Source organism: Emydura macquarii, unplaced genomic scaffold (genome assembly GCF_026122565.2).
Source record: "Emydura macquarii macquarii isolate MOO-44397 ecotype Brisbane River unplaced genomic scaffold, CSIRO-AGI_Emac_v2 contig_2768, whole genome shotgun sequence".
Lineage (NCBI taxonomy): Eukaryota > Metazoa > Chordata > Testudines > Chelidae > Emydura > Emydura macquarii.
In genome coordinates, this window is record NW_027132905.1 from 31,322,676 (window position 1) to 31,346,981 (window position 24,306).

At 42.6% G+C, this 24,306-nt stretch overlaps 2 protein-coding genes and 1 pseudogene across 2 annotated transcripts; all 3 read left to right on the forward strand.

Moving 5' to 3' along the window:
• Nucleotides 1-502: 502 nt before the first annotated feature.
• Nucleotides 503-14,600, forward strand: LOC137165201 (putative protocadherin beta-18; annotated as a pseudogene).
• Nucleotides 14,601-15,807: 1,207 nt separating this feature from the next.
• Nucleotides 15,808-20,558, forward strand: LOC137165202 (protocadherin beta-16-like). Its single transcript, XM_067566367.1, has 4 exons — nucleotides 15,808-15,815; nucleotides 16,920-16,970; nucleotides 17,125-19,513; nucleotides 20,373-20,558. Exons 1-4 carry the CDS (start codon nucleotides 15,808-15,810, stop codon nucleotides 20,556-20,558), a joined length of 2,634 nt encoding a protein of 877 aa, XP_067422468.1.
• A 1,108-nt stretch (nucleotides 20,559-21,666) lies between these two features.
• Nucleotides 21,667-24,129, forward strand: LOC137165205 (protocadherin beta-16-like). The gene has a single exon (XM_067566374.1). It carries the CDS (start codon nucleotides 21,667-21,669, stop codon nucleotides 24,127-24,129), a length of 2,463 nt encoding a protein of 820 aa, XP_067422475.1.
• The last annotated feature ends 177 nt before the right edge of the window (nucleotides 24,130-24,306 follow it).

The window sequence follows — 24,306 nt, forward strand, 5'->3', positions numbered from 1 at the left end:
GTGTCAAGAAATGAAATGAAAACCCTCTTTTGTGTGGAAAGGGGATTATAAATGTGTCCACAGACCGAAGGCATTGGGTTTCTTTCTCTTCCTGTCTCTGAATGATATCTCTCATTCGCTGATTGCTGGAGAATTTGCCGAAGATCTGGAAAGATTCATGCACAGACGGTTGGATGGTAAGATCCGAGCTAATTCCGGGACAAATAAACTGTTATATTTAACAATGTAAAAAACGTTTAAGTGAAAATTGAATAGAGTAAACATAGGTACTCAGCGGGTTTTTTTGTTTTTGTTTTGTTTTTGTTTGTTTTTTTGTCTGTTGAGTATTGAGGCAGCAATGGAAAATCCACTCGGTGTATTTTCAGTGAAGATGGAGACTCTGGAGACAAGGAGCAATGCTCCGCATTTTCCTGACGGTCATATCAAGCTGTTTCCCAACTGTTAACATTTTGAGTTATCTCTGTAGACAGGCAAATATGGGAGCCCATTCCAGGAACTGATAATGAAAGGGAAAACAACACAATTGCACGAAATCTTCTTCCTGCATTTGATGGTGGAAATCCACGAAGATCTGGAGATGGAAGATATTTCTAGTTTTGCTTTTTATGTGAAAGGAAAACGCACGAACCATCAATCAAGCTGGCTGCAGAGTGCGGCTGGAGAAGAATGTGTCAGACATGTTTTTTGCATAATAATACGGCTGATATGAGGTTCCTTGTCCAGTAATCGAAGACTACCACTTTGTGTTAGAATTAATAACAATACAAAAAAATACCCTGAAAATCGAAAAGGCCTTCCTCTGTGAGAAGCTTGAATACATCACCAGGTTTTTAATGGAGATAAACTCGCCCTAATTGACTTCAAAATTTTCTATTTTAATTACAATTCCCATACATTTACGCAAACCTCATGAATCTTGCACTGGAAAAAAAGGAACAACTCAGCTGTATTAACAATGTAAATTCTACTGTTTTAGATTCAGCTCAGAATGCTAACGTGAGGTATTCAATAGTACTTAGTAAGTGAACAATTTTATATTTCTATAAACTCTGAAAATGGTAACTGTGTACTAAGAACAATGGATTATGATTGTATAAAAAATCTGTGTTGCAATCAATACTGAAGATAGAGGGTGCTCCCCGCCAGTAAGCGCTGAAGGAATTGTCTCAACTGATGGCTGATGAAAATGACAGCTCTTTCTTCATTTTAGAAGAACAGCAACTTCCTATCCCAAATCAGCAAAGGATGGTTATATAGTTACTAAATAAGATAAGTGGTAGCTGTTGATGAATTTTTGGTTTTTACATCAGCTACTGAGAATCACCCACCCTGATCTGCCTACAATAAGGTCTCATAATAGGAAAAATGAGAACCTCAAGAACAATAACAGATCAAGTTATAGACAAGCAGAAATTTCCTACTCTTTCTAAAGACAATAAGCAACCAACGTGATCCAACAACATGACTCTAAATGTATTCCAAGTGAATGGCTTTTCAAACACATATATGTAATTCATATGTATAAGTATGAAGAGAAAAACACATTTGCGATGTATTCAGTAATTAATTTGGCGTTAAATTCATTTAATTATCTAGTTCTGTCATCATGATGATGATGATGATGATGATGAGAGCCATAGATCTTTATAAAACAAGAAACCTTAGAGATGGACACATCTCTGCCTTGGTGTCTTACATCTGGGGAAAAAAACAGCACATAGACAATCTGTTTAGTAATTTATTTGGCTTCTAATATAATTTCTTGTTTTAGCTTCTGTCATGATGATGATAATCATTAAAACTTATGAAACAAGAAATCCCAGAGATGGACACATCTGTGCACATTGCTATAGTGCAAGTTACTTTCTGAGTAACTCTACCGACATAACTTGTGCCGCATCTCTATCCTGCCTCTACAATCACGAAGCTTCTCTAAAAGTTCATTCAGGCATCAATGAACTTAAGTTTCTCAGACCCTTCCTACCAAGTTTAGCTGGTGAATACGTTCCTACCGGGTCTATCCTTCGACCGAATACATTTCCAACAAAGAAGAGGAAAAAGTGTCAATAACAAAGGTAATGCATTTACTATATATATAAAGTGTCATTTTATATTAATAAAACAGTGTTGTCCCGTTTTACATAAAATAAAGATATATTAAAATGATTGAACTAGAGAAGCTAAAACCGTTTGTTATAGTTTCGTTTCTGCTCCATATTCATTTCATATTACTTTTTATAAAAAATAAAAAAAACATAGTAAGCCTTCAGCGCAAATGTATAGCGAGTGTAGATTTGCTCTGGGGCTACATATGACACTTGATCTGACACGTGCCTTAGATTCCAAAACCTTACTAGTTTCTATAATTGTCGGTTGAACACTTGGTGGCGCTGTTGGCCAAGGTGCTGCAGAAATGGCGATGTAAATAAGGTCTTCTTCAAGGTTATAAAGGCGTCATTCAGCTAGGAGGAAAAGGTTCAGAAGAACTGTTTGGGAAGACATTCAAGGACTAATAAATAGCCCGGCCTCATTGAACCTGTAAGACAGCCTCCAGCCTTAGAGCAGGGAGCATCGCTGGGAACCACTCCGAGTCCCTGGGAGCAGCTGTGCTTTGGTACGGCTCGCAGAGAAGGGTAGCTCATCAGGAGAAAGCGAGACCCGTCTGTCTTTCTGCTTGTTTCTGTGTGCGGAGCGGTATAGGACACCCTGTGGTACTCGGTGCCGGAGGGGAGAGACAGCGAATCCTTTGTAGGCGATATCGTAAAGGATCTGGGGCTGGATGTAAGGAAGCTCTCTGCTCGTAAGGCCAGGGTCGTCTCCTCTACGTGCAGCCAATACTAGTAGCAGCTCAATGTAAACAGCGGGGATTTATTAATAGGAGAGCAAATAGAACTAGAGTGGCTGTACGGGCCCCTTGCACTTTGCATTTCGAATTAGTGCTGCAAGATCCCTTGCAATTATACCGGATCGAGGTGCAGATTGAGGATATCAGTGACAATTCACCTACATTCCCCCTCGGGGAGCTGATCTTGAACACTAATGAAATGTCTCAAACCCACACCCGCTTCCCCTTGGGAAGAGCCCAAGATTCAGACGTGGGAACAAACGGTATCCAAAGCTACACAATCAGTTTCAACAAGCACTTCCGGCTGGATGTACAAACCCACAAGGACAGCAGTAAATATGCGGAGCCGGTGCTAGAGAAACCGTTAGACTGTGAGGAGAAGACCGAATTTGATTTGATTCTCACAGCTGCCGATGGGCGCATTCCACAGAAGACAGGCACAGCCCAGGTACCTGTTGTTGTTCCAGATATCAATGGCAACTCTCCTCAGTTCAGTCGGTCAGTGTATACTGTACAGTTAGTGGAAAACAGCCTTCGAGGCACTCTTGTCTCTAAGGTTGAAGCTAGCAATTTGGATCATGGTTTAAATGCAGAAATCACCTATTCATTCGGACAGGTACCTAACGAAGTCCGGTTATTCAAGTTAAACCAATTAACTGGAGAAATCACCGTTTGGGGACTGATTGATTTTGAAGAAGCAGCAATGCATGAACTGAATATTCAGGCCACACATTCAGGCCACACTCTGCGTACTCCAAGGTCCTTGTGGAGGTTATAGATGTAAATGACAATCCTTCAGAAGTGACAATTACCTCTGTAACAAGCCCGGTTTCCGAGGACTCCTCCAAGGAGACCGTAGTGGCCCTGTTCAGTGTCAGAGACCGAGACTCCAAGGACAAAGGGAAAACAATTTACTCCATTCAGGAAAATCTCCTGTTTACTCTAAAACCAGCTTTCCAGAATTATTACGAGCTGGTGACACAAAGTCCCCTGGACCGAGAGGAAGTGCCGGAGTATAACTTAACCATCACAGCCATAGATTTACGGTACCCGCAGCTAACCGCTGAGCGAGTCATCAGTGTGCAAATATTGGTTGTGAATGATAATCCCCCCGGTGTTTAATCAGTCATCATACCTCATGTATCTGAAGAAAAACAATAACCCCAACCAGCTGATTGGAGCTGTGCACGCTGATGATATGGATACCGAGCACAATGCCAAAGTGAGGTACTCGCTATTGCCTGGGAAGGTGGGTGACCTCCTGTTGTCTTCTTACATCTCCATAAACTCCGACAACGGGAATGTGTATGCCCTACAGTCTCTAGACTACGAGTACACACGAGAGTTCAATGCTGTAGTGAGAGCTGAGAATGGCGGCTCCCCAGGTTTAACAAAAAATGTCACTGTTCGTTTCCTCATTGATGAAAATGACAACGACTCAATCACCTTATTCCCTGTGCAGAACAGCACTTCCCCCGCTAATAACCTGGTTCCCAGAACAGCGGAAACGGGTCACATTGTTACCAAGATGGTGACTGTGGATGGAGATTCCGGTCAGAATTCTTAGATTTCTTACCAGCTGCTGAAGGCTACAGACCCAGGTCTCTTCACTGTGGTGCTCCAAAACGGGGAAGTAAGAGCCACGAGGCCGGTGAGAGAACCAGACAGCTTTAAACAAAAGATTGTTATCCTGATTAAGGATAATGGAAAGTCTTCCAGCTCCACTACAGCGACAGTCTATGTGCTCTTGGTAGATGGGTTCTCAGACGCCTGCATGTAGATAAAGGATACTTCAGAGGAAGCAGAAGGAGATGGAACGTTGACTTTGTATTTAGTAATTTCTTTGGCTATAATTTTCTTTATTTTTCTTGTCTCAGTGGTGATAATTGTCGCCATAAGGATAAATACAGCAAGAACGTGTAGGGAAAGATATATTGCATCGTCCAGGAATTTTTACGCCGATTCCAACTTTCCCAACAACTTGGTAGACATAACAGGCACTGGAACTCTCTCACAATCCTATTTTTATGAGATCTGTCTGACGAATGGCTCAGGCAACAGTGAGTTTAAGTTCCTTCAACCGTTGGGATCGTCTTTGCCTGTGGAACATGGCAATGTGGAAGTGAATCCCGGGACCACTTTGGAGACTCAGACTAATTCCAACCTGGTGGATGGAAAGGATGTCGTGAGAGTGGTGAGTGATCCCTTCCACTTAGATGGAAACAGGAGTATTATATTTGGGTAACTGTATTTATATTATGCCTCTACCGAAAGTTCAGTGTTACTGATAAAGCGATGGAACACCCATACACACCCTTTCTCCTTCCCTTTCCATATCTACATTTATTTACCTGATTAAACATATTTTGGACTATATACACATGCTTTCGTATGAACCACTGATATTTCTCACCTGAAATAATACAGGCTTCAAAGGAGACTAAACGATAAAGCGCCCAACAGTCCGTTGATATGGGTGCCTAAATCCCTCTTTGGAAAATCCCAGCCATGGGTTCATTCTTCTTAACGGTCACCTCCTAGATTTCCAAACTCCTATGATATGAGAAGTACTCAAAACCGCAAAAGCCATAACCAAGCGAGAAAGTTGCCTCCCATTTAGGTTCTATTCACTGTCCATCAATTGTAAGATACAAATTCATATGCAACATACAAGGGGTCTGACTATTTGCTTTGCTATAACTGTCAATTGTGACATTTCGGAAATCTGTAGACTTTGTATTGTATTGCTGAGATAATTATTGCATGTTTTTGTTCGTTAAATATTTTTTTCTTAACAAATTAACCTAGTTATTGGATGAGGGGGGAAGGATTGGAAACGAGGAAACGAAGAGGAGAAGTCTATTCTACCAATAATTAAAGACTGTTTTGTAGTGGCAGAAGAGGCTAATTCTGGAATAACAAAATATGAGGACGTTGTGTGGGATAGAGAATCCGCGAGGTAGGCAGTGTTAGCCCATGGGAGTGGGTTTGTTGTTGCTGTTGTTTTTTAAAAGCAGGGATTTTTTAAAAAATGGATCCTGAAATGAACGTGGGACCGCTGGAGTCCTCTAAAGATTGGAGTAACGTCATCATACTGCTTTCTGTATTTCAGAAAGTGGACATTAAAATTTTGTGCATTCTGTAGTTTAGAAAGTTGGTTCTTGGTGAGGCTCTAGAGAAGACTTATAGTAGTTAGGGTAAGAAAGATGAAGGCATTAATAGGGATGTTTCAAGGCAACTGAGTGAAGCAGCACTGTGTCCGTGCTATGGGGCGTGGGGAGGGGAAGAAGAAAATGGTGATTGTAGGTTGCCAGCTCTAAGAAATGAAGAAAGAGAAAGAAAGTTTGCAGTCACGGATGGTACAAAATTTAGGACAGTAAAGACAAATAATTCACAGAAGAAGATGGAGGCCAACTCGAGGTTGCACCTCTGGCCCAGGAAATTGAAAGAAAGCCACACCCCTGAATTTGTACCTGTATCTATAAAGTATTTCTCTAAGTATTTGTAAACTACTGTAGAGAGTCTCTGTAGTCATTCTTACCATTAATGACTAAACAAAAGGTATAAAGGTGAGCCATCTTTCTGATTTAGGGTGAATAGAGATCTGCTCTTTCTGCCCACCACACCAACAATGACCTGATAGCTTCTCAAAAAAGGGCATGATCAGGCCAAAAAGGGATGTGCTTACATCAAAATCTCTTTAATCCGCATACTTGTGGGCTGTAAACATCTGAAATAAGGTCATTTAAATAAAAAAAAAGTTTAGTCCAGCCCTAAGGTGTGGACAGCAAACTCTGCAGGCATAGCCAGATGGATGAACATGTTAATTTACATAATTATGTGCTGGTGCATAGATCCCCAACAAACAATAGAAATTACTAATATTATGTGGGTTTTGGCAATTTTCTTGGAAGATATATTAGTCATCTTTTGACAGCTTGGGGCAATTTTTTAATATTGTTCCACCACGTTTCCTACAATGAAAGGGAAAGTATAGTTACTCTTCTAAGACCAGCAACTTGAACTTCCAAATAAGAACACCACATAATTAATGCTGACATTTTTAAAAAAATTATATGCATAATTTAAAATCAGATTTCTGGGTTCAGGAATTCAGGTCAGATTTCTGGGGCAGTTTCCATCAATAGATTTCTAAACCTAGTTGGAGATATTACAGAATGGAAAATTTTTATACAAAATGTGAAAATATGTTGCCACGTTTTCATGTTTGAATATTACTGAAGTGCAAATATGTGCCTCACAACTGTGTTTTGGCTCTGATAGGACAGTGATGCAACCTAATGCCACAAGGTACGAGAGGCATGTCATATCCATATAAACCCAGAGGTGTCATTAATATCTCTGTCAATTCACTGATGTATAGATTTAAAAAAAACTTCTGTCCCTGCTGTAACACTGGCAGGCCAGGTACCAGCTGATGCCGAGGTCCCCATACCTCAGCTAGACACTACCAGGTATATAGTTAGAATCTGTCTGGCTCACTAATGGGTTAATATTAATAAAATAGGTATTAGAATTATAAGAAAGTGTTTAGCCTCTGTTAAATGCTTGTTAAGTTGCTGCCTGCATCAATCTTACTTGTGATATGTGTTCCAAATTGTAATATAACATTTGAGTGGTTTTACTGTGAGCCTCTGTGATTGTGTGAATCACTATACAGGAAAGGAACTTTAGTGTAGTGTGAAGAGCTGCTCTTCTACAGAAATTATGGTTCCCTTTGTGAAAGAGGAGACCCACTGTTAGAACACAGGCTATGGGTGGATTTTACAACTGGAAACTCCCTATATCTGGATTGAGGACTCATCAATAAAAGGCTAGAGACTGTTCTGCACTCCTTCCTGTGAAGATGTGTGCTCCGAGGGGAGGCGGAGCGGTTCTTATTTTTAGATCTCAGTGCTGAGAAAAGAGACAGATGGATGAGGAAGCGCACACAGCAGTTTATTCAAGCAGCACCCAAGCTATGAGGGTTACAAATCTTAGGCTATTATTACAACATTCAGGCTGCTAGGAGTACAAATCAGGAATCCAGGCACTTACCAGCATGAGGGTAAGGAGACCTGTATTTCACCCTATGAAGAGAGTTGCAGCCAGGGAACCGATCCACCCAGGGCATCCGCTAGTACCTCGATGGATCCACGGAGAGCCTCAGGGCAGGACGAACCTGGGGGGTCCTAAAATACCTCCTCCCCCAATTCTAGCAATAACTTATTGGCTACATTTTAATCCCCTTGGGGATTGGGCCTTAACACTTGTTATTCTTTTTTTTATTGGCAGTTAGCTAGGGACCAATCCACTCTAAGGTGCAGTCACTTGTTTACTGCTGTAGCTAGCTCTTAGCTGGCTTAAACTGGTTCTGCGGTCGGCCTACTTCTTCTTTCATCCTGAGGTTATGTTTGGGTCATTTTGGGCCTAGCTATTGTTACTTTATGCTAACTCAGGCCTAGCCTTGTCACTATGCTACTCTTGCGTTACAATATTCTTCTGCTCCTTACAAGATGAATTATGAACGTGGACTCCTCCCATCAGCTGAGTTTGCAGCTCAGAGAACAAGGCAGGAGGAAGATAAAATCCCCAAAGAAAAGGAATTTTGGGGGGGGCAAGACGTTTCTAGGCATAAGCAAGAGATCCCCAACTGTTTAGCCTGGGTTAACCCTAAAGGTCAAATAGAGCTTGTTGTTTATAGAAGCCCATAATACCTTTTGAAACTTAAGACTGTATATTCATTCATGTGTCCATGTTTTCTTAAAATACCTTTAAAATAACTCTCTAATTTCCTTCTTATTTAATAAATCTTAATATAGTTTACTATACCATTGACTATAAGCATTGTCTTTGATGGGAGACCTACAGTGCAAATGAACTGGAGTAAGAGATTAGTCCTTTGGGATCAGGAATAACCTGAATATAGCTAGAGTCCTGTGTCACCTTAAAGACTAACAAAGTTATTTGATTCATTCGACAAAGTGGGTTTCTGCCCACAAAAGCTTATGTCCAAATAAATTTGTTAGTCTTTAAGGTGCCACAGGACTCTCGCTGTTTTGCTAAAAACAGACTAACACGGCTACCTCTCTGGAACTGAATATAGCTGTAATTCTTGGTGTAAAAGACCATTTACAGAGACATGATCACCTGGGTGGCAAGACAGACCAGAGAACCCAAGGAACTGTCTGTGGCTGCATGTTAAGACTGTTAAAGTGCTTTAGGAATTTGCATTTGGTGCAGTTGGCTGGTGAAATCTAAGTTTAGAACTCACAACCAGTTAGGGATTTGTGCATTGGTTTTTGACACTCTGCCCTAAGGTTGTTACTCAAGCTCTTGAATCACCATTGGGAATCTTACACTGGTGTAGTCATGGCAGGATTCAAATGCCACATGTCAATTAAACATATAGGTCATAACCCCACACTGTTAAAATTAAAATGTGACATTAAGGGTTTTTGAAGTCTAAAGAATAGACATAATGAGTGAACCACAGTTATATGATAGTCTTGTGAGAAAATACCTTGAATATTTATGTCTGCAGAAGAACATATCCTTTAAAAAGAAAACCCCCAGAGCAGGACCTGAAATCTGTGCTCACAAGCTTTGATCAAGTGCAAAGGGAAGAAAATGAGATGAAGTCTGATACAGAAGGTGAGAATCACCCTGACCTGCACTGCACAGAGGAGATGATGGCAATAGAACTGGTCTGATTGCAGCACCTGAAAGCCAAGGAAGACTGCAACCACCAGAAACAGATTATGGAATTATGGATCAGGGAGAAGGAAACAGCCCAGGCTGCTGAGAAGAAAATCCACCAGAGGTGCATGGAACAAATAGCAGCAAAGTCCAAAGAAGAAGCTGAGGAGAAAAACCACCAAAGATGAAAGACCAAATAAGAAGATGAGGAGAGAGCATACCGGGGACTGATGGAAGCTCAAGCAATGCAGTTCAGAATACTGGCACAGCAAAAGTGGCTGTCCTATCCTTTGAGTATTCCACCCCTCTTTCCCCCACAATACAATGGAATGGCCTATCCTCTTAACCAGAATAACTGGAAGGTGGGACGACAACACTTTAATGACATAAAGGAGGGTGTACAAGAAATTTAAAGAAAATTACCTCTGAGACCTATTGATTGAAGAAACCTCAGACTGGTTAAATATCTCTCATTTTGAATATGTACATAAAATGTGTAAATGAGAAAATGGAGAATGGGGGTGCGGGCTGAAGAAGTTTATGGAAAACTGATCTGATGGCCCAGAAGCAATTGTTATGGATAGCTACAGATGAGATAAAGATAGCCAGCTGTGGCAGAAAACCCTGCAGTTAGATGCTGCAGAAATTGCTGATGAATATGTTGAATCACGGGCCTATCAGGGCACAAATCCCAGAGGAATGAAAATCCCCATGTCAGCCTTTTTAAGAGGGAGGCAGGGATTGGAAATAAATCTAACCCAAACTTTGATTAAAAAAATCCTTGAGTCAAGGGTTTCAAATCCCTCTACCAAAAAGGAAGACAAGTATTCTGCCATCATTCTGGGGCTCTAATCATATAAAACCAAAATGCCTGAGGCTCCAGATCACCCCATGATCCATGCCCACTGCCCCTGTGAATGCCACTACCATTGCTTTAGAAATAGTGGTGGAGCAGGAGGAACTCTTAGTGAACTATATTAGGACTGGATCTTAAAAGGTTAGTGAATAATTTATTCAAAATGCAAAGGTAAATGGCCTAGATTGTTAGGGCTGGAGGAACACAGCTACCCAACTCACTTTAGTCAGGAAAAGTTTGTTGAGGGGAAAGGGAGACAGAATTTCTGGTAAACACTTAAATATATTAGCTTTGGCTGAAAGCCCTGTAACTGTACCTTTGGCCAAGATCTACTTCCTGTTGATGTTTTAATTGGCAATGATATATTAACCATGTCTAAGAAGGTTAATTTTATAATTAGCAGCCAGAAAGAGTATGATTCTGCTTAGCCTGGCTTGTCTATAGACAAGAAGGAGGGCTGCAGAGGATGGTGATGAGGATGAAATATTCCCAGTCTTTTGTCAGCTGAAAAGAACATTTGTCCCCCACAGAGGGTCTTGGGAATTCCATTGCTTTCCCAGAATTTGTTCTTAAATTAAGGGAGACTCAAAATTTGTGGAGGCACAACTGGCTTATCCTTCCCTGGACAAGGAGACAGATGCAGCTTCCTCTGGCAGGGGAAGGAAAGGGTAGTTTTTTTTTTCTAGGTGGCTTGTTGTACAGGGAGGCTTCCCGTAGAAAAAAAGAGGATTCCCTATGCATTTTGCAAGCAGGTGCTTGTGCCTGTTAAGTACAAGAGACTATTCTACAAGTAGTTTATGATTGTCCCTTTGCTGGACCCTTAGGTGTGGAGAGAACCTGTGACAGACTCAAACAGAATTTCTATTGGCTTCTTATGTCTGACACTTTAAGAGTTGTCTTATGTCAAAAGCATTAGAGTTTAAGAGGACCCTGAAAGTACCTTGCCACCTTTGCCCATCATTAAGGAGGTGTTTGCCAAAGTGTCTGTAGATATTGTTGGTCCGCTACCCAGAAATTGAAAAATGGTGGTGAATTCTATCACTAGGTACCCTGAAGCCACAACTCGGAACATAGAAGCTGAAACCATGCCTTCCACCTTAATGACTATTTTGAGCAGGGCAGGTTTTCCCAGAGAAATCTTGTCAGACTTTGGTGGAAATTTCATGTTTGTAATTTTCAAGACATTATGGAACTTGTGTGGAGTGAGGTATATAAAAGCCACATGCTATCATCCAGAGACTAGTGGTATGGTAGAAAGATTACATGGAAAATTGAAGTCTATGCTGAGAATGTATGTTATGTGGCAAGAGATAACTGGGATGTGTTGCTCCCTTATGTGTTATTCACATACAGGTTTGCCCCCTTGATCTTCTTTATGGGGAAATTGTTGAGGGGACCCCTAGGTTTAATTTGAGGCTCTAGGGAGTGTAGTATAGAAGAGTCAGGACAGCCTGTAAGGGAGTATGTCACTTGATTTTTAAAGTGAATTTAAAGGCTATGATAGACTTGGGGCATCAGAATGTAGGAATAAAATTGTAATTGTAACCCTGTAGATTAATTCATAGTGTAGATTAATTCATACCTTATTTGTGTCAGCCTCTATATGGTTATGTATAATCACCATCTCACAATTTTGTCTGTAACATTTGAACTTCTCCCAGTCATACTCCATATTGTGAATATAAAAACCCCATTTTGACCCTATGTACTCCATCTTGTGTAAAACCTCATTTTGACCCTATGTACTCCATCTTGTGTCAAACCCTTTCTAAACCTTTAGATGAATAAGAGAGTTATCTGAACAAGGTATGAATGGAGGTAAACCTTTAGATGAATAAGAGAGTTATCTGAACAAGGTGTGAATGGAGGATGTATGTGCGTATGAGTCAGACCCAAACTGCCAGCTTGTCCTGATGAAGTGTGAAGTCCATCCTAGGCTGAAGAGTGTGAACACATCCCTAAAAAGCAAAGAAGAATCCACCCCAGAAAACAAAAAGAACAAACTTAATCAAAGAACAAGCTGAAAGTCACGTCTGCTATTGTACCAGCAATCAACGGTCACAGAGAAGCGACGTGACACAGCAGAACTGAAAAACCTATAAAAGACTGGGTGAGATTTCAAGGCTTTGGGGGAAAAACAGCGTTCTACACATCATCTAAAGAAGAGTGTCGGTGCGTGCCCGACAAAGACCCTGCTCTCCTTGTGCCCAGCTTCCCTTGCCAGGTAGCTGCCACGAGCCACGAACTCCAGCAATGAACCCTAGCTATGATCTCAAGCCACGACCAGGACTGGTAGCTATATATAACTATAGAACGCTTTCTGGTGTGTTTGGGTGCGTGTATGTGTGTGTGTGTGTGTGTGTGTGTGTGTGTAGGTTTAAGTCAGTTATTACCTTAGTTTTTGTCAATAAATGTGGCATACTGCCTTTTCCCCTTGAAAAAGTCCCGAGTGCTTAATTTTGCACAACAAGAACCTTGGAAAGAGTCAGAAGTCTGTGGAAAACCTAGTAAGACATGCATGCTGGGGAAAGATCCTTTGGTATAGATGACTTTGTGTTAGTGTTGATTCCAGGGAGGAAAAACAAGATTCAAGACTTTTGAGAGAGATCCTTTGAGATGATAGAGTGAATGGGTTCACTTAAAAAGAAGGCCCATGGCAGGGGAGCTGCGCAAATGGTACATGTCAATAGGTTAAAAGCTTACCATGAAAGACAGATGATGGTGTATATAATTTGTTGTACTGCCCCTTTAATTGATTTAATCAGAGATAGTATAAGAGCATTGATATTTGGGAGGATTTGGACCCAAACGAAAAGATGTTGACCTTCTTTAGATACCACAGGCAGGTATTTTCCAACCTGACAGGTTTAATTAGCAAAATAGGACAGTTAATTAAAACTAGGGGGCCATGCCCTGCACCTAGCAGAGCATACTGTGCTAAATGAGAAAAAAAAAGACAAATTCAGGAGGAAGTGGAGAGCATGCTAGACATGGGAGTTATTACTAAATGAAAAAGCATATCCTGTTGTGGAGGTACTTAACAGGAATAAAAACACTGAGATTTTTATGTGGATTTTAGAAGTGTAAGTGCCATCATCTAACCCTGGTCCTTACCCCACACAGAGGAGCTGCTGTATCTACTGGGGGTGGTGGAGGTGTGTGTGTGCAAAGTACATAAGTACTCTGAATTTATCTCAAGGGTAGAGGCAAATTCCCTCGCATGCTGATGCCCAGGAAAAGTCGCTTTCATAGTGGAATCTAGCCTATATGAGTATAAGGTTATGCCTTCTGGGTTAATTAATGCTGGGGCTAGCTTTCAAAGGCTTATCAATGAAGTGTTGCAAAACTAGGGGACTATTGCTCCCTCCTCCTTCCCTGATACCACTTCCCGGTATTCAGTGTCAAAGCCGATACTTCACGTTCATAATTTAGAAAGATACTAGAAGCTGTATCTAGAGTTATTTCATATTTTCAAGTATCTGTGCCGCATATTCATAAAGGGAGATATTTACATATCAATCCCTCAATCTCTCCCTCAATCATATTTTTTGCAAGAACTGAAATAAATGTAGATATACTTAAGTGGCAAAATCAAAATGATATCTCTGTCCAATGAAAGCGATTTAATGGAATCAATTATTTTTAGTGGAGACCAGCAGATCCTTTAACCATTAAGTTATTCAGGAAACAATATTCACACTAAAGCTAAAGAAAAGCCATCTTAGCTGCTCGGGAGGAATGACTGAATACAGCGTAAGGATGTCTTAAATGCATGCAGGGACAGCAATTGATAACCGAATTACTCGCAATTAAGATACAATATTGGACGCCAAGAAAATTACTGGAAAGCACAGTGAATGCTTTAAAAAGACTGTTTTTTGAAGTAAAATGGAGTGTTCAGTATTAAGCGGATCCATCAAAAGGCAGGTAGCCTAGTTTCTTCTCTATCTCTGTGTGTATGTGTGTGTGTGTGTGTGCGCGCGCTTGCTTGCGTGATCCGAAACAATACTGTACTCTTTAGCTGAGGAAATGGAAAGTGCCTCCTTTCTCGTCAATATTGGGAAGGACTTGGTGACCGCTGTTAGCCAGCTGTCCGCTCGTAAGGTCCGCATTGTTTCTGAAGGGATCATTCGGCTGAAATTAAACATCGGGGATCTGGCAATTAAGGAGAAACTGGACCGAGAGAAAATTTGCCAGTAAAGTGAGCTCTGTAAAGTATTCTTTGAAACCCCATTGTCTCTAATCCAAGTGGAGGTGGAGGTTTATGACAAAAGATAATTCTCCTCTGTTTCCCGAAAATAAAATGGTTCAGTAGAGATGCCGGACACCACATTAGCTGGGTCTGACTTTCTCTGGCCAGTGCCCAGGATTTAGGTGTGGGACGCAATCGTCTCCAGAACTACCTGCTGAACTCTAATGAGCAGTTCTCCGTAGCTCTCATGGTTAACGAGGGTGGCACTAAATGCTAACAGCTGGTATTGCAGAGGCAGTTAGACCGGGAAGAGGAACTGGAGATGAGTTAAATATTTTACTTCCACCAATGGGGATTCTCCACCCAGGTCTGGCACAACCCACGTCTGCTTTATAGTCCTGGATGCCAATAATAACATCCTTGTCTCTGCTCAAGCGATTTACTAAATCAGTCTTCAGGAAAACAGCCCCATTGACCAGTAAATCAGAAAGATGTCGCCAAATATTCCAGCTACCTCGGAGAAATACCAATCTGCGGAAGGGACAAGGGTGGATTTTGAGAAAGCTAAAAGTTACCAGCTGGAATGTAGCGTCACAGATGGCTGGGGTCTGTCTGCGTACTGTAAAGTCCTCGCGGACGATTTGGATGTCAACGACAACTCGCCGGAGATATCAGCCTGTATCATCCTGTATCAGCTCTATCCCCGAGGACTCCCCGCCAAGGACAGTGGTGGTCCTGTTCAGTGTCAGAGACACAGATTCCAGGAACAAGGGGACCAAGGTTTCTTCCATGGAAGATAACCTGCCTTTTGCCCTAAATATTACTTTCAACAATTACTCTGAGCTGCGGACCTCAACGGCTCTCGACTGGGAGAGAACATCGGAGTATAAATATAACCATCACTGCCATGGACTCAGGGACTCCCAGCCTAACCACTCAGATATCGGAGGATATCATCTCCGTGCAGATATCGGACATTTAATGACAATTCTCTAGAATTTAACCAGACATCCTACACTATATACTTGGAGGAAAACATTGCCCAGCTGTACTGATTGCCAGTCAGCATTTACATTGCCAATGTAAATGCGGTTAATTAGATTCAAAGCAGGAGGCCAAAATGAAATATTGCAGGTTCAGATACATGAGCTGCCTTCTACTGTATCTCCATAAATTTTGAAAATAGTAACACTGATGTTTTCAGAACCCTGGATAATGAAAAGGTAAGAGATTGTCAGGCTGCAATGAGAACTGCAGATGGCGGGTCCTCCCCATGAAGCTCTGAAATCGTCGTCTGAGTTGTTTATAATAGATAAAAATGACAACGCCTTCTTCATTTTACACCGTCTATAGATCAGCACCTCCCTCTGGTCCCCCGAGCAAGGGAGGCGAAATACATTGTGGCCAAAGTGGCGGCTTCGCATGGAGATTCTGGTCAGAATTCTTGGCTTTCTTACGGAGGTCACAGACTCATCTCCGTCACCGTCTGACTCCAAAATCTAGAGGTAAAGACCGAGAGACCAGTTACGGAGCAAGACCACATTAAGCCAAAATGTATGGTCTTTCAACAGCAGCAGATAGCTGCCCTAATCCAGTACTGCTACGCTAAATGTACTGCTAGTGGATGGGTTTTCAGATGCGCATATGCATGTGTAACTACCTAAGAGGAGCAGGATAGCGTATTAAATATAAATATAATCTGGCTTCAATTTCATTTCTTTTTCTTTTTTCTGTTCTGGTCTACATTGCTGTAAAATATGCAACACAAGAAAATCAGGAAAAAGATGCATGTCGCTTCTCCAGTTGCCATGGGAGACTCCCTTTTTGTTTCTCAATAACTGTATAGATGCCAATACAGGAGCCCTTCCCAATAACTACATATGTGATGATTGCTTAACAACTGGTCTATCAACATTGAGTTCAGATTTAAAAGGAGAAGCGATGGGCCAGATGAGAGAATTCCACTGACTTCTTTTTGGTATTTAGATATGTGGAATAAAAATGCTGTGATGCGGGAGAAAAAAAGATGTGGTGGAAGTATCAGAATTCATTTTATTGTTTTATTAAATTATAACTCTCTCGTTTAATGGGAAGTAACCTGGATTACGAATGTTCTTACTCTGAAATATAATCACAATTTGTAATTAATAGAGCGAAAATTCTGCCAAGCAGATTAATTTTACACAGTGTTTACACTGTAAAATCATGGGATGTGTTACTTTAGCTGAGCCACAAGGTGGCGATATTGGCAAAGATGGTGCTGAAAATACAGATTCTCGGTGTCCAGCATGACTTAAGAGAAGCTACACAGAGACGTCTGAATGCAGATGGCAACGGCTCGGTGCCGGGAACGGGAGACAAAAGATTACAAGGAAAAGGCGGCTGGAATCATGACAAAGTAACTCAATATTGCAGGATAAATCGTTTTCTCTGTAGCACAACATATTAATGATTCAAGCAGCTTTAAACAGAGGCGTGTGTTTTACCTAACCTGGGAACGGCTGCTGGAATGGAGAATCGCTACACGAACAGGCAAGTTCTGCCTTTCTTTCTATGTCTCTGTGTGTCCCTGGAGGTGTGTGACACAATCCGCTATTCTGTGCCGGAAGAGAAGAAAAGTGGATCCCTAGTTGCTAATATTGCAAAAGATTTGAAACTAGATGTAGGCAAATTGTCTGCTCGCAGGGCTCGGCTAGTTTCTAAAAGCACCAAGCAGTATTTTCAGCTGAACACACGCTCCGGGGATGTGATAGTAAAGGAGAAAATAGACCGTGAGGATCTGTGCGGACCGAGTGACCCATGTTTCCTACAATATGAAATTGTGTTGGATAATCCATTGCAGCTGTTCCGAATGGAGGTGCAGATCGAAGATGTCAATGACAATTCCCCTAAATTCTCAAAAAATGAATTCGCTTTGGAGCTGCCCGAACAGATCCCCATAAACAGCCGCTTCCCCTTAGAAGGAGCCCAAGATTCAGACATAGGAACAAACGGCATCCAGAGCTACGCAATAAACCCCAACGAGCATTTCCGTCTGGATGTGCAAACCCACAGTGACAGCAGTAAATACGCGGAGCTGGTGTTAGAGAAACAATTAGATCGGGAGGAGCAGGCGCAGTTGATGTTGATTCTCACAGCCGCCGACGGGGGCCTTCCACCGAGAACGGGCACAGCCCAGATACGCGTTTATGTCCTGGATATCAACGATAACTTCCCCCAGTTTAGTCAGTCGGTGTACAAAGTGCAGTTAATGGAAAATAGTCTTCGAGGCACTGTGGTCACTAAGGTTGAGGCCAGTGATTTGGATCAGGGTTCAAATGCAGAAATCACCTACTCATTCAGACAGGTGCCTGACCAAGTCTTCAAGTTATTCGAACTAAATGAGTTATCCGGAGAAATCAATGTTTTGGGGTTAATTGACTATGAAGAAAGAAGCATTTATGAGATGAATATCCAAGCCACAGATGGCGGGGGTCTATATGCGCACTGCAAAGTCCTGGTGGAGATTGAGGACGAGAATGACAACGCCCCGGAAGTGACGCTGACATCCCTCACTAGCACCATACCCGAGGACTCCTCCCCCGACACGGTGGTGGCCCTGTTCAGTGTGAGAGACCGAGACTCCGACGACAATGGCAGAACAGTCTGCTCCATTCAGGAGAACGTGCCTTTCGCTTTAAAGTCGACTCTGAAGAATTATTACGAGCTTGTCACACAAAAGCCCCTGGACCGCGAGAAAGTGTCTGAGTATAACATAACCATCACAGCCACAGACCGGGGCTCTCCGAGGCTCACCTCGGTGAGGATCATCAGTGTTCAGCTGTCGGATATTAATGACAATCCCCCAGTATTTAATGACACCTCGTACGTCATGTACCTGAAGGAGAACAACCTCCCAGGCCTGTTGATTGGAACGGTCCATGCTGCTGACCTCGACACAGAGCAGAATGCCAAAGTGACGTATTCGGCATTGCCTGGGAACAGGAGTGACCTCCCCTTATCCTCTTATATCTCCATAAACTCCGAAACCGGGAACGTGTATGCTCTGCACTCTCTGGATTATGAGCAAACGAGGGATTTCCAGGTTGCAGTGAGAGCTGCAGATGACGGCTCCCCTCCTCTGAGCTCTGAAGTCATTGTCCGAGTTGTCATAGTTGATGCAAATGACAACGCCCCCTTCATTTTATACCCTCTGCAGAACAGCACCACCCCCGCTAATGACCTGGTTCCCAGATCGGCGGAGGCGGGTTACTTGGTGATTAAGGTGGTGGCTGTGGATGGAGATTCGGGTCAGAATTCTTGGCTTTCCTACCAGCTGCTGAAGGCCACGGAGCCAGGACTCTTTTCTGTGGGGCTCCAAAATGGGGAGGTAAAAACCACCAGGCCTATAACGAGCCTAGACTCTGTGAAACAGAAGCTTACAGTCCTGGTTAGAGACAACGGAGAACCGCCAAGATCCACAACCTCGACGCTTAATGTGCTTCTGGTGGACGGGTTTTCAGACGCCTACATGCAGTTAATGGATGTGCCACAAGAGGATGACCAGCAGGACACATTAACCCTGTATCTAGTCATTTCTTTGTCTCTCATTTCATTTCTCTTTCTGGTTTCTGTGGGAACAGTTATCGCCGTCAGGCTGTACAAGACAAGGCATTGCCGAGAACGTTGTATTCGATCGTCGAGGAACTTTTATTGTGATCCCAACTTCCCCACGAATCCTGAGGACGCAAGTGGCACTGGGACTTTTCCTCAATCTTATTGTTATGAGGTTTGCTTGACAACTGGGTCTGGCACCAGCGAATTTAAATTTGTCAGGCCGCTGTTACCATCTCTACCTGCTGAGCCCAGCGCTGCAAGAGGGTCCGTTCTTGACTCTCAGATAAATTCTCAGATAAAGGAGGAGAAAGAATGTCTGAGAGAGGTGAGCGATCATTTTACCTCATTTGCATTAATACCTTGATTGAATGTGTTTGTCTCCACTGCTCTGAAAATTACTTAGATCTATATGTATATTTATTAGGGAGCAAGATCTAGTGTTCATCTTTTCCATTTGTATCCTGTGCGGGCTAATATAATTACACATAAGTACTTAATTATATGCACTGTTATGCCATTTTGCTCTCTAAAAGAGTAGTTGTGAAATTGTGTTATTGGTCTGCGTGCAGAGTCAGTGATCTTTGCAAAGGGAAGTTGAAGTTTGGGAAAGGAAGATTTAAAAAGGAATGGTTTTGATACTTATCAAGAACTCTATAGCAGCGGAAGTATCGGACCTTGGGACAGAATCATGTAGGGGCTCTGTGGAATCTTAAATTTTGCAAGGAATCTGAGCCTGTCGTTGCTTTTTCAGTAGTGTTTTGGGACGGTAATCTGGATGAGGTGCGAGTTTCAGGGCTACTGCATCAATGGGAAATGACGGAGATAAGGGAAACGTTAAAGTAAAATAGAAGCATCTCAGGAAAAAGTACACTGTACCTTAGTTCTCCATCAAACCCTTTGCACTGTGAGCAGCTAGTAGTGGCTGCAGTTTCTAAGACGGGGATACTTTAAAAGGAACAGGCAATGTTTACTGAAATCCTTTGACGTGAACATCATTTACAGTTTGTGGAATTTATGAATTCATAGAATCAACGCAGATATAAAATACCACTATTACGTGCATGCCAGTGATATTTTGGCAGCTGGTGGCATCAATATATATTTTAGAGGCAGTAAGTCATCGTCCAAGTTGTTATTATTTGATTAAAATAACAATACCCCCCTTAATTTGATACCTTCTTCAGCCCAGTACCTCCCCATTTAATGATCTGGTTCGCAGAGCAACGAAGGCAGGTTCCCTTGTGACCAAGGTGGTGGCTTTAAATAGAGATTCTGATCAGAATTTTTGTCTTTCCTACGAGCTGCTGAAGGCCACTGATGCAGGTCTGTTCACTGCCGGACTCCAAAATGGGGAAAGCAAACCACGATAGCAATTATGAGGAGAGAGACTCCTTTAAGCAAAAACCAGTTATCACTGTTGCAGACAATGGGCACCTGTCCCAATCCGCTAATGCGACGCTAAGTGTATTGCTGGTGAATGGTTTTTGAGATGCTCATGTACAATTCAGTGGCATAATTACGGAAGAGCAAGGTGATGGAGGATTAAATATATAGTTATTAATATCTTTGTTTTCAATTTATTTTTTCTTGTTTCGTTTGTGTCCTGCATTGCCGTAACAATGCATAAGACAAAAAGTATCAGAAGACATATACATGTGTGCTTCTTCCAGTTGCTAAAGGAGACTCTTATTTGTCAAATAATTATGTAGATGCCAGAACTAGACCCTTCCCAGGAACTACATATTTGATGATTGCTTAATCACTGGGTCAATTACTAGTTACTTCAAATTTACTAGGCCTCAGTTCACAAGTTTTCCCGCTCAGTACCAGAATACGTAAGGGAATCACAGGACTGAGGGATTCCCAAAATACCTCTGTACTTTTGGATGAAAGAGAAGCGGTGGTGCTGACACAGGTTAAGGAATTGTAGTAACTTGTTTACTTAGCTATCTGTTAAAAATAAAAGTATTCAGATGTGAGAAAAGAAAATGTGTTGTGGTAGAATCATAATTAAATTAATTATTCTTTTATTTGGCAACTCCCTGTCATCTCTAATCAGTAAAATATGTACGTTAATATTTCACAGTCCTTACTCTGAATTGTTATAAACAGAATCTGTACTTAGTTGATACATCTTTCCCAGGCAGGTAATAACTGCACATAATAAATTGACACTATAAATATCAGGAGATGTCTTATTTAAGCAGAGCCACGAGGTGGCGATATTGGCAAAGATGGTGCTGAAAATGCAGTTTCTTGTACTCAGGCAGGATTCAGTGGACGCTGCACTCAGACGTCTGTAGACAGAAGTCAACAGCTCTGTGCCGGGCACGGGAGACAAAAGGCTACTCGGAAAGGGTGGCTGGCGTCAATATAAATCAATTCAATATTGGAGGAAAACCCGTTTTCTGTACTGCACAATCTATGGATGGTTTCAGTAGCTTTGCAGAGAGGCCTCTGTTTTAGATCTGACAGGGAATGGCTGCCGGAAAGGAAAATCGTTCCAGGAAAAGGCAAGTTTTCTCTTTCTTTCTATGTCTGTGTGTGTCCCTGGCTGTGTGTGAGACGATCCGCTATTCTGTGCTAGAAGAGAAGAAAAGTGGGTCTGTGGTTGCCAATATTGCAAAAGATTTGAAATTGGATGTAGGCAAATTGTCTGCTCGCAGGGCTCGGCTAGTTTCTAAAAACAACAAGCAGTATTTTCAGCTGAATACACGCTCCGGGGATGTGATAGTAAAGGAGAAAATAGACCGTGAGGAACTGTGCGGACAGAGTGACCCGTGCTTACTGCAATTCGAAATTGTGTTGGAAAATCCATTGCAGCTGTTCCGAATGGAGGTGCAGATAGATGATGTCAATGACAATTCCCCTAAATTCTCAAAAAATGAATTCGTTTTAAAAATCCCAGAACAGGTCCCCATAAACACCCGCTTCCCCCTGGAAAGGGCCCAGGATTCAGACATAGGAACAAACGGCATCCAGAGCTACGCAATCAGCTCCAATGAGCACCTGAGCCTGGATGTGCAATCCCGCGGGGACGGCAGTAAATACGCGGAGCTGGTGTTAGAGAAACAACTCGATCGGGAGGAGCAGGCGCAGTTGATGCTGACTCTCACAGCCGCCGACGGGGGCCTTCCACCGAGAACTGGCACAGCCCAGATACGCGTTAATGTGCTGGATAACAACGATAACTTCCCCCAGTTTAGTCAGTCGGTGTACAAGGTGCAGTTAATGGAAAATAGTCCCCGCGATACTTTGGTCACGAAGGTTGAAGCTAGTGATCTGGATCATGGTGCAAATGCAAAAATCACCTACTCGTTCAGACAGGTGCCTGACAGAGTCCTCAAGATATTTAAGCTAAATCAGTTCACTGGCGAAATCACTGTATTGGGGACCGTGGATTTTGAAGACACAGCAATGTATGAAATAGAAGTTCAAGCCACAGATGGTGGCGGTTTGTCTGCGCACTGCAAAGTCCTGGTGGAGATTGAAGACGAGAATGACAACGCCCCGGAAGTGACGCTGACATCCCTCACTAGCACCATACCGGAGGATTCCTCCCCCGACACGGTGGTGGCCCTATTCAGTGTGAGAGACCGAGACTCCGGCGACAATGGTAGAACAGTCTGCTCCATTCAGGAGAACGTGCCTTTCGCTTTAAAGTCGACTCTGAAGAATTATTACGAGCTTGTCACACAAAAGCCCCTGGACCGCGAGAAAGTGTCTGAGTATAACATAACCATCACAGCCACAGACCGGGGCTCTCCGAGGCTCACCTCGGTGAGGATCATCAGTGTTCAGCTGTCGGATATTAATGACAATCCCCCAGTATTTAATGACACCTCGTACGTCATGTACCTGAAGGAGAACAACCCCCCAGGCCTGTTGATTGGAACGGTCCATGCTGCTGACCTCGACACAGAGCAGAATGCCAAAGTGACGTATTCGGCATTGCCTGGGAACAGGAGTGACCTCCCCTTATCCTCTTACATCTCCATAAACTCCGAAACCGGGAACGTGTATGCTCTGCACTCTCTGGATTATGAGCAAACGAGGGATTTCCAGGTTGCAGTGAGAGCTGCAGATGGCGGCTCCCCTCCTCTGAGCTCTGAAGTCATTGTCCGAGTTGTCATAGTTGATGCAAATGACAACGCCCCCTTCATTTTATACCCTCTGCAGAACAGCACCACCCCCGCTAATGACCTGGTTCCCAGATCGGCGGAGGCGGGTTACCTGGTGACTAAGGTGGTGGCTGTGGATGGAGATTCGGGTCAGAATTCTTGGCTTTCCTACCAGCTGCTGAAGGCCACGGAGCCAGGACTCTTCACTGTGGGGCTCCAAAATGGGGAGGTAAAAACCACCAGGCCTATAACGAGCCTAGACTCTGTGAAACAGAAGCTTACAGTCCTGGTTAGAGACAACGGAGAACCGCCAAGATCCACAACCTCGACGCTTAATGTGCTTCTGGTGGACGGGTTTTCAGACGCCTACATGCAGTTAGTGGATGTACCACAAGAGGTTGATCAGCAGGACACATTAACCCTGTATCTAGTCATTTCTTTGTCTCTCATTTCATTTCTCTTTCTGGTTTCTGTGGGAACAGTTATCGCCGTCAGGCTGTACAAGACAAGGCATTGCCGAGAACGTTGTATTCGATCGTCGAGGAACTTTTATTGTGACCCCAACTTCCCCACGAATCTTGAGAACGCGACTGGCACTGGGACTCTTCCTCAATCTTATTGTTACGAGGTTTGCTTGACAACTGGGTCTGGCACCAGCGAATTTAAATTTGTCAGGCCGCTGTTACCATCTCTACCTGCTGAGCCCAGCGCTTCAAGAGGGTCGGTTCTTGACTCTCAGATAAATTCTCAGATAAAGGAGGAGAAAGAATGTCTGAGAGAGGTGAGCGATCATTTTACTTCATTTGCATTAATACCTTGATTGAATGTGTTTGTCTCTACTGCTCTGAAAATTACTTAGATAAAATGATCTATATGTATATTTATTAGGGAGCAAGATCTAGTGTTCATTTTTTCCATTTGTATCCTGTGCGGGCTAATATAATTACACATAAGTACTTGTTTATATGCACTGCTATGCCGTTTTCCTCTCTCAAAG

Bases quoted from the DNA above. Each gene is read 5' to 3' on its own strand.
- LOC137165202 (XM_067566367.1), top strand. The intron at 16,971-17,124 runs GCGGCTGGAATC...CTACACGAACAG, and splicing joins CAAAAGATTACAAGGAAAAG to GCAAGTTCTGCCTTTCTTTC. The intron at 19,514-20,372 runs GTGAGCGATCAT...TACCTTCTTCAG, and splicing joins AGAAAGAATGTCTGAGAGAG to CCCAGTACCTCCCCATTTAA.
- LOC137165205 (XM_067566374.1), top strand. From the start codon at position 21,667: ATGGCTGCCGGAAAGGAAAATCGTTCCAGGAAAAGGCAAGTTTTCTCT.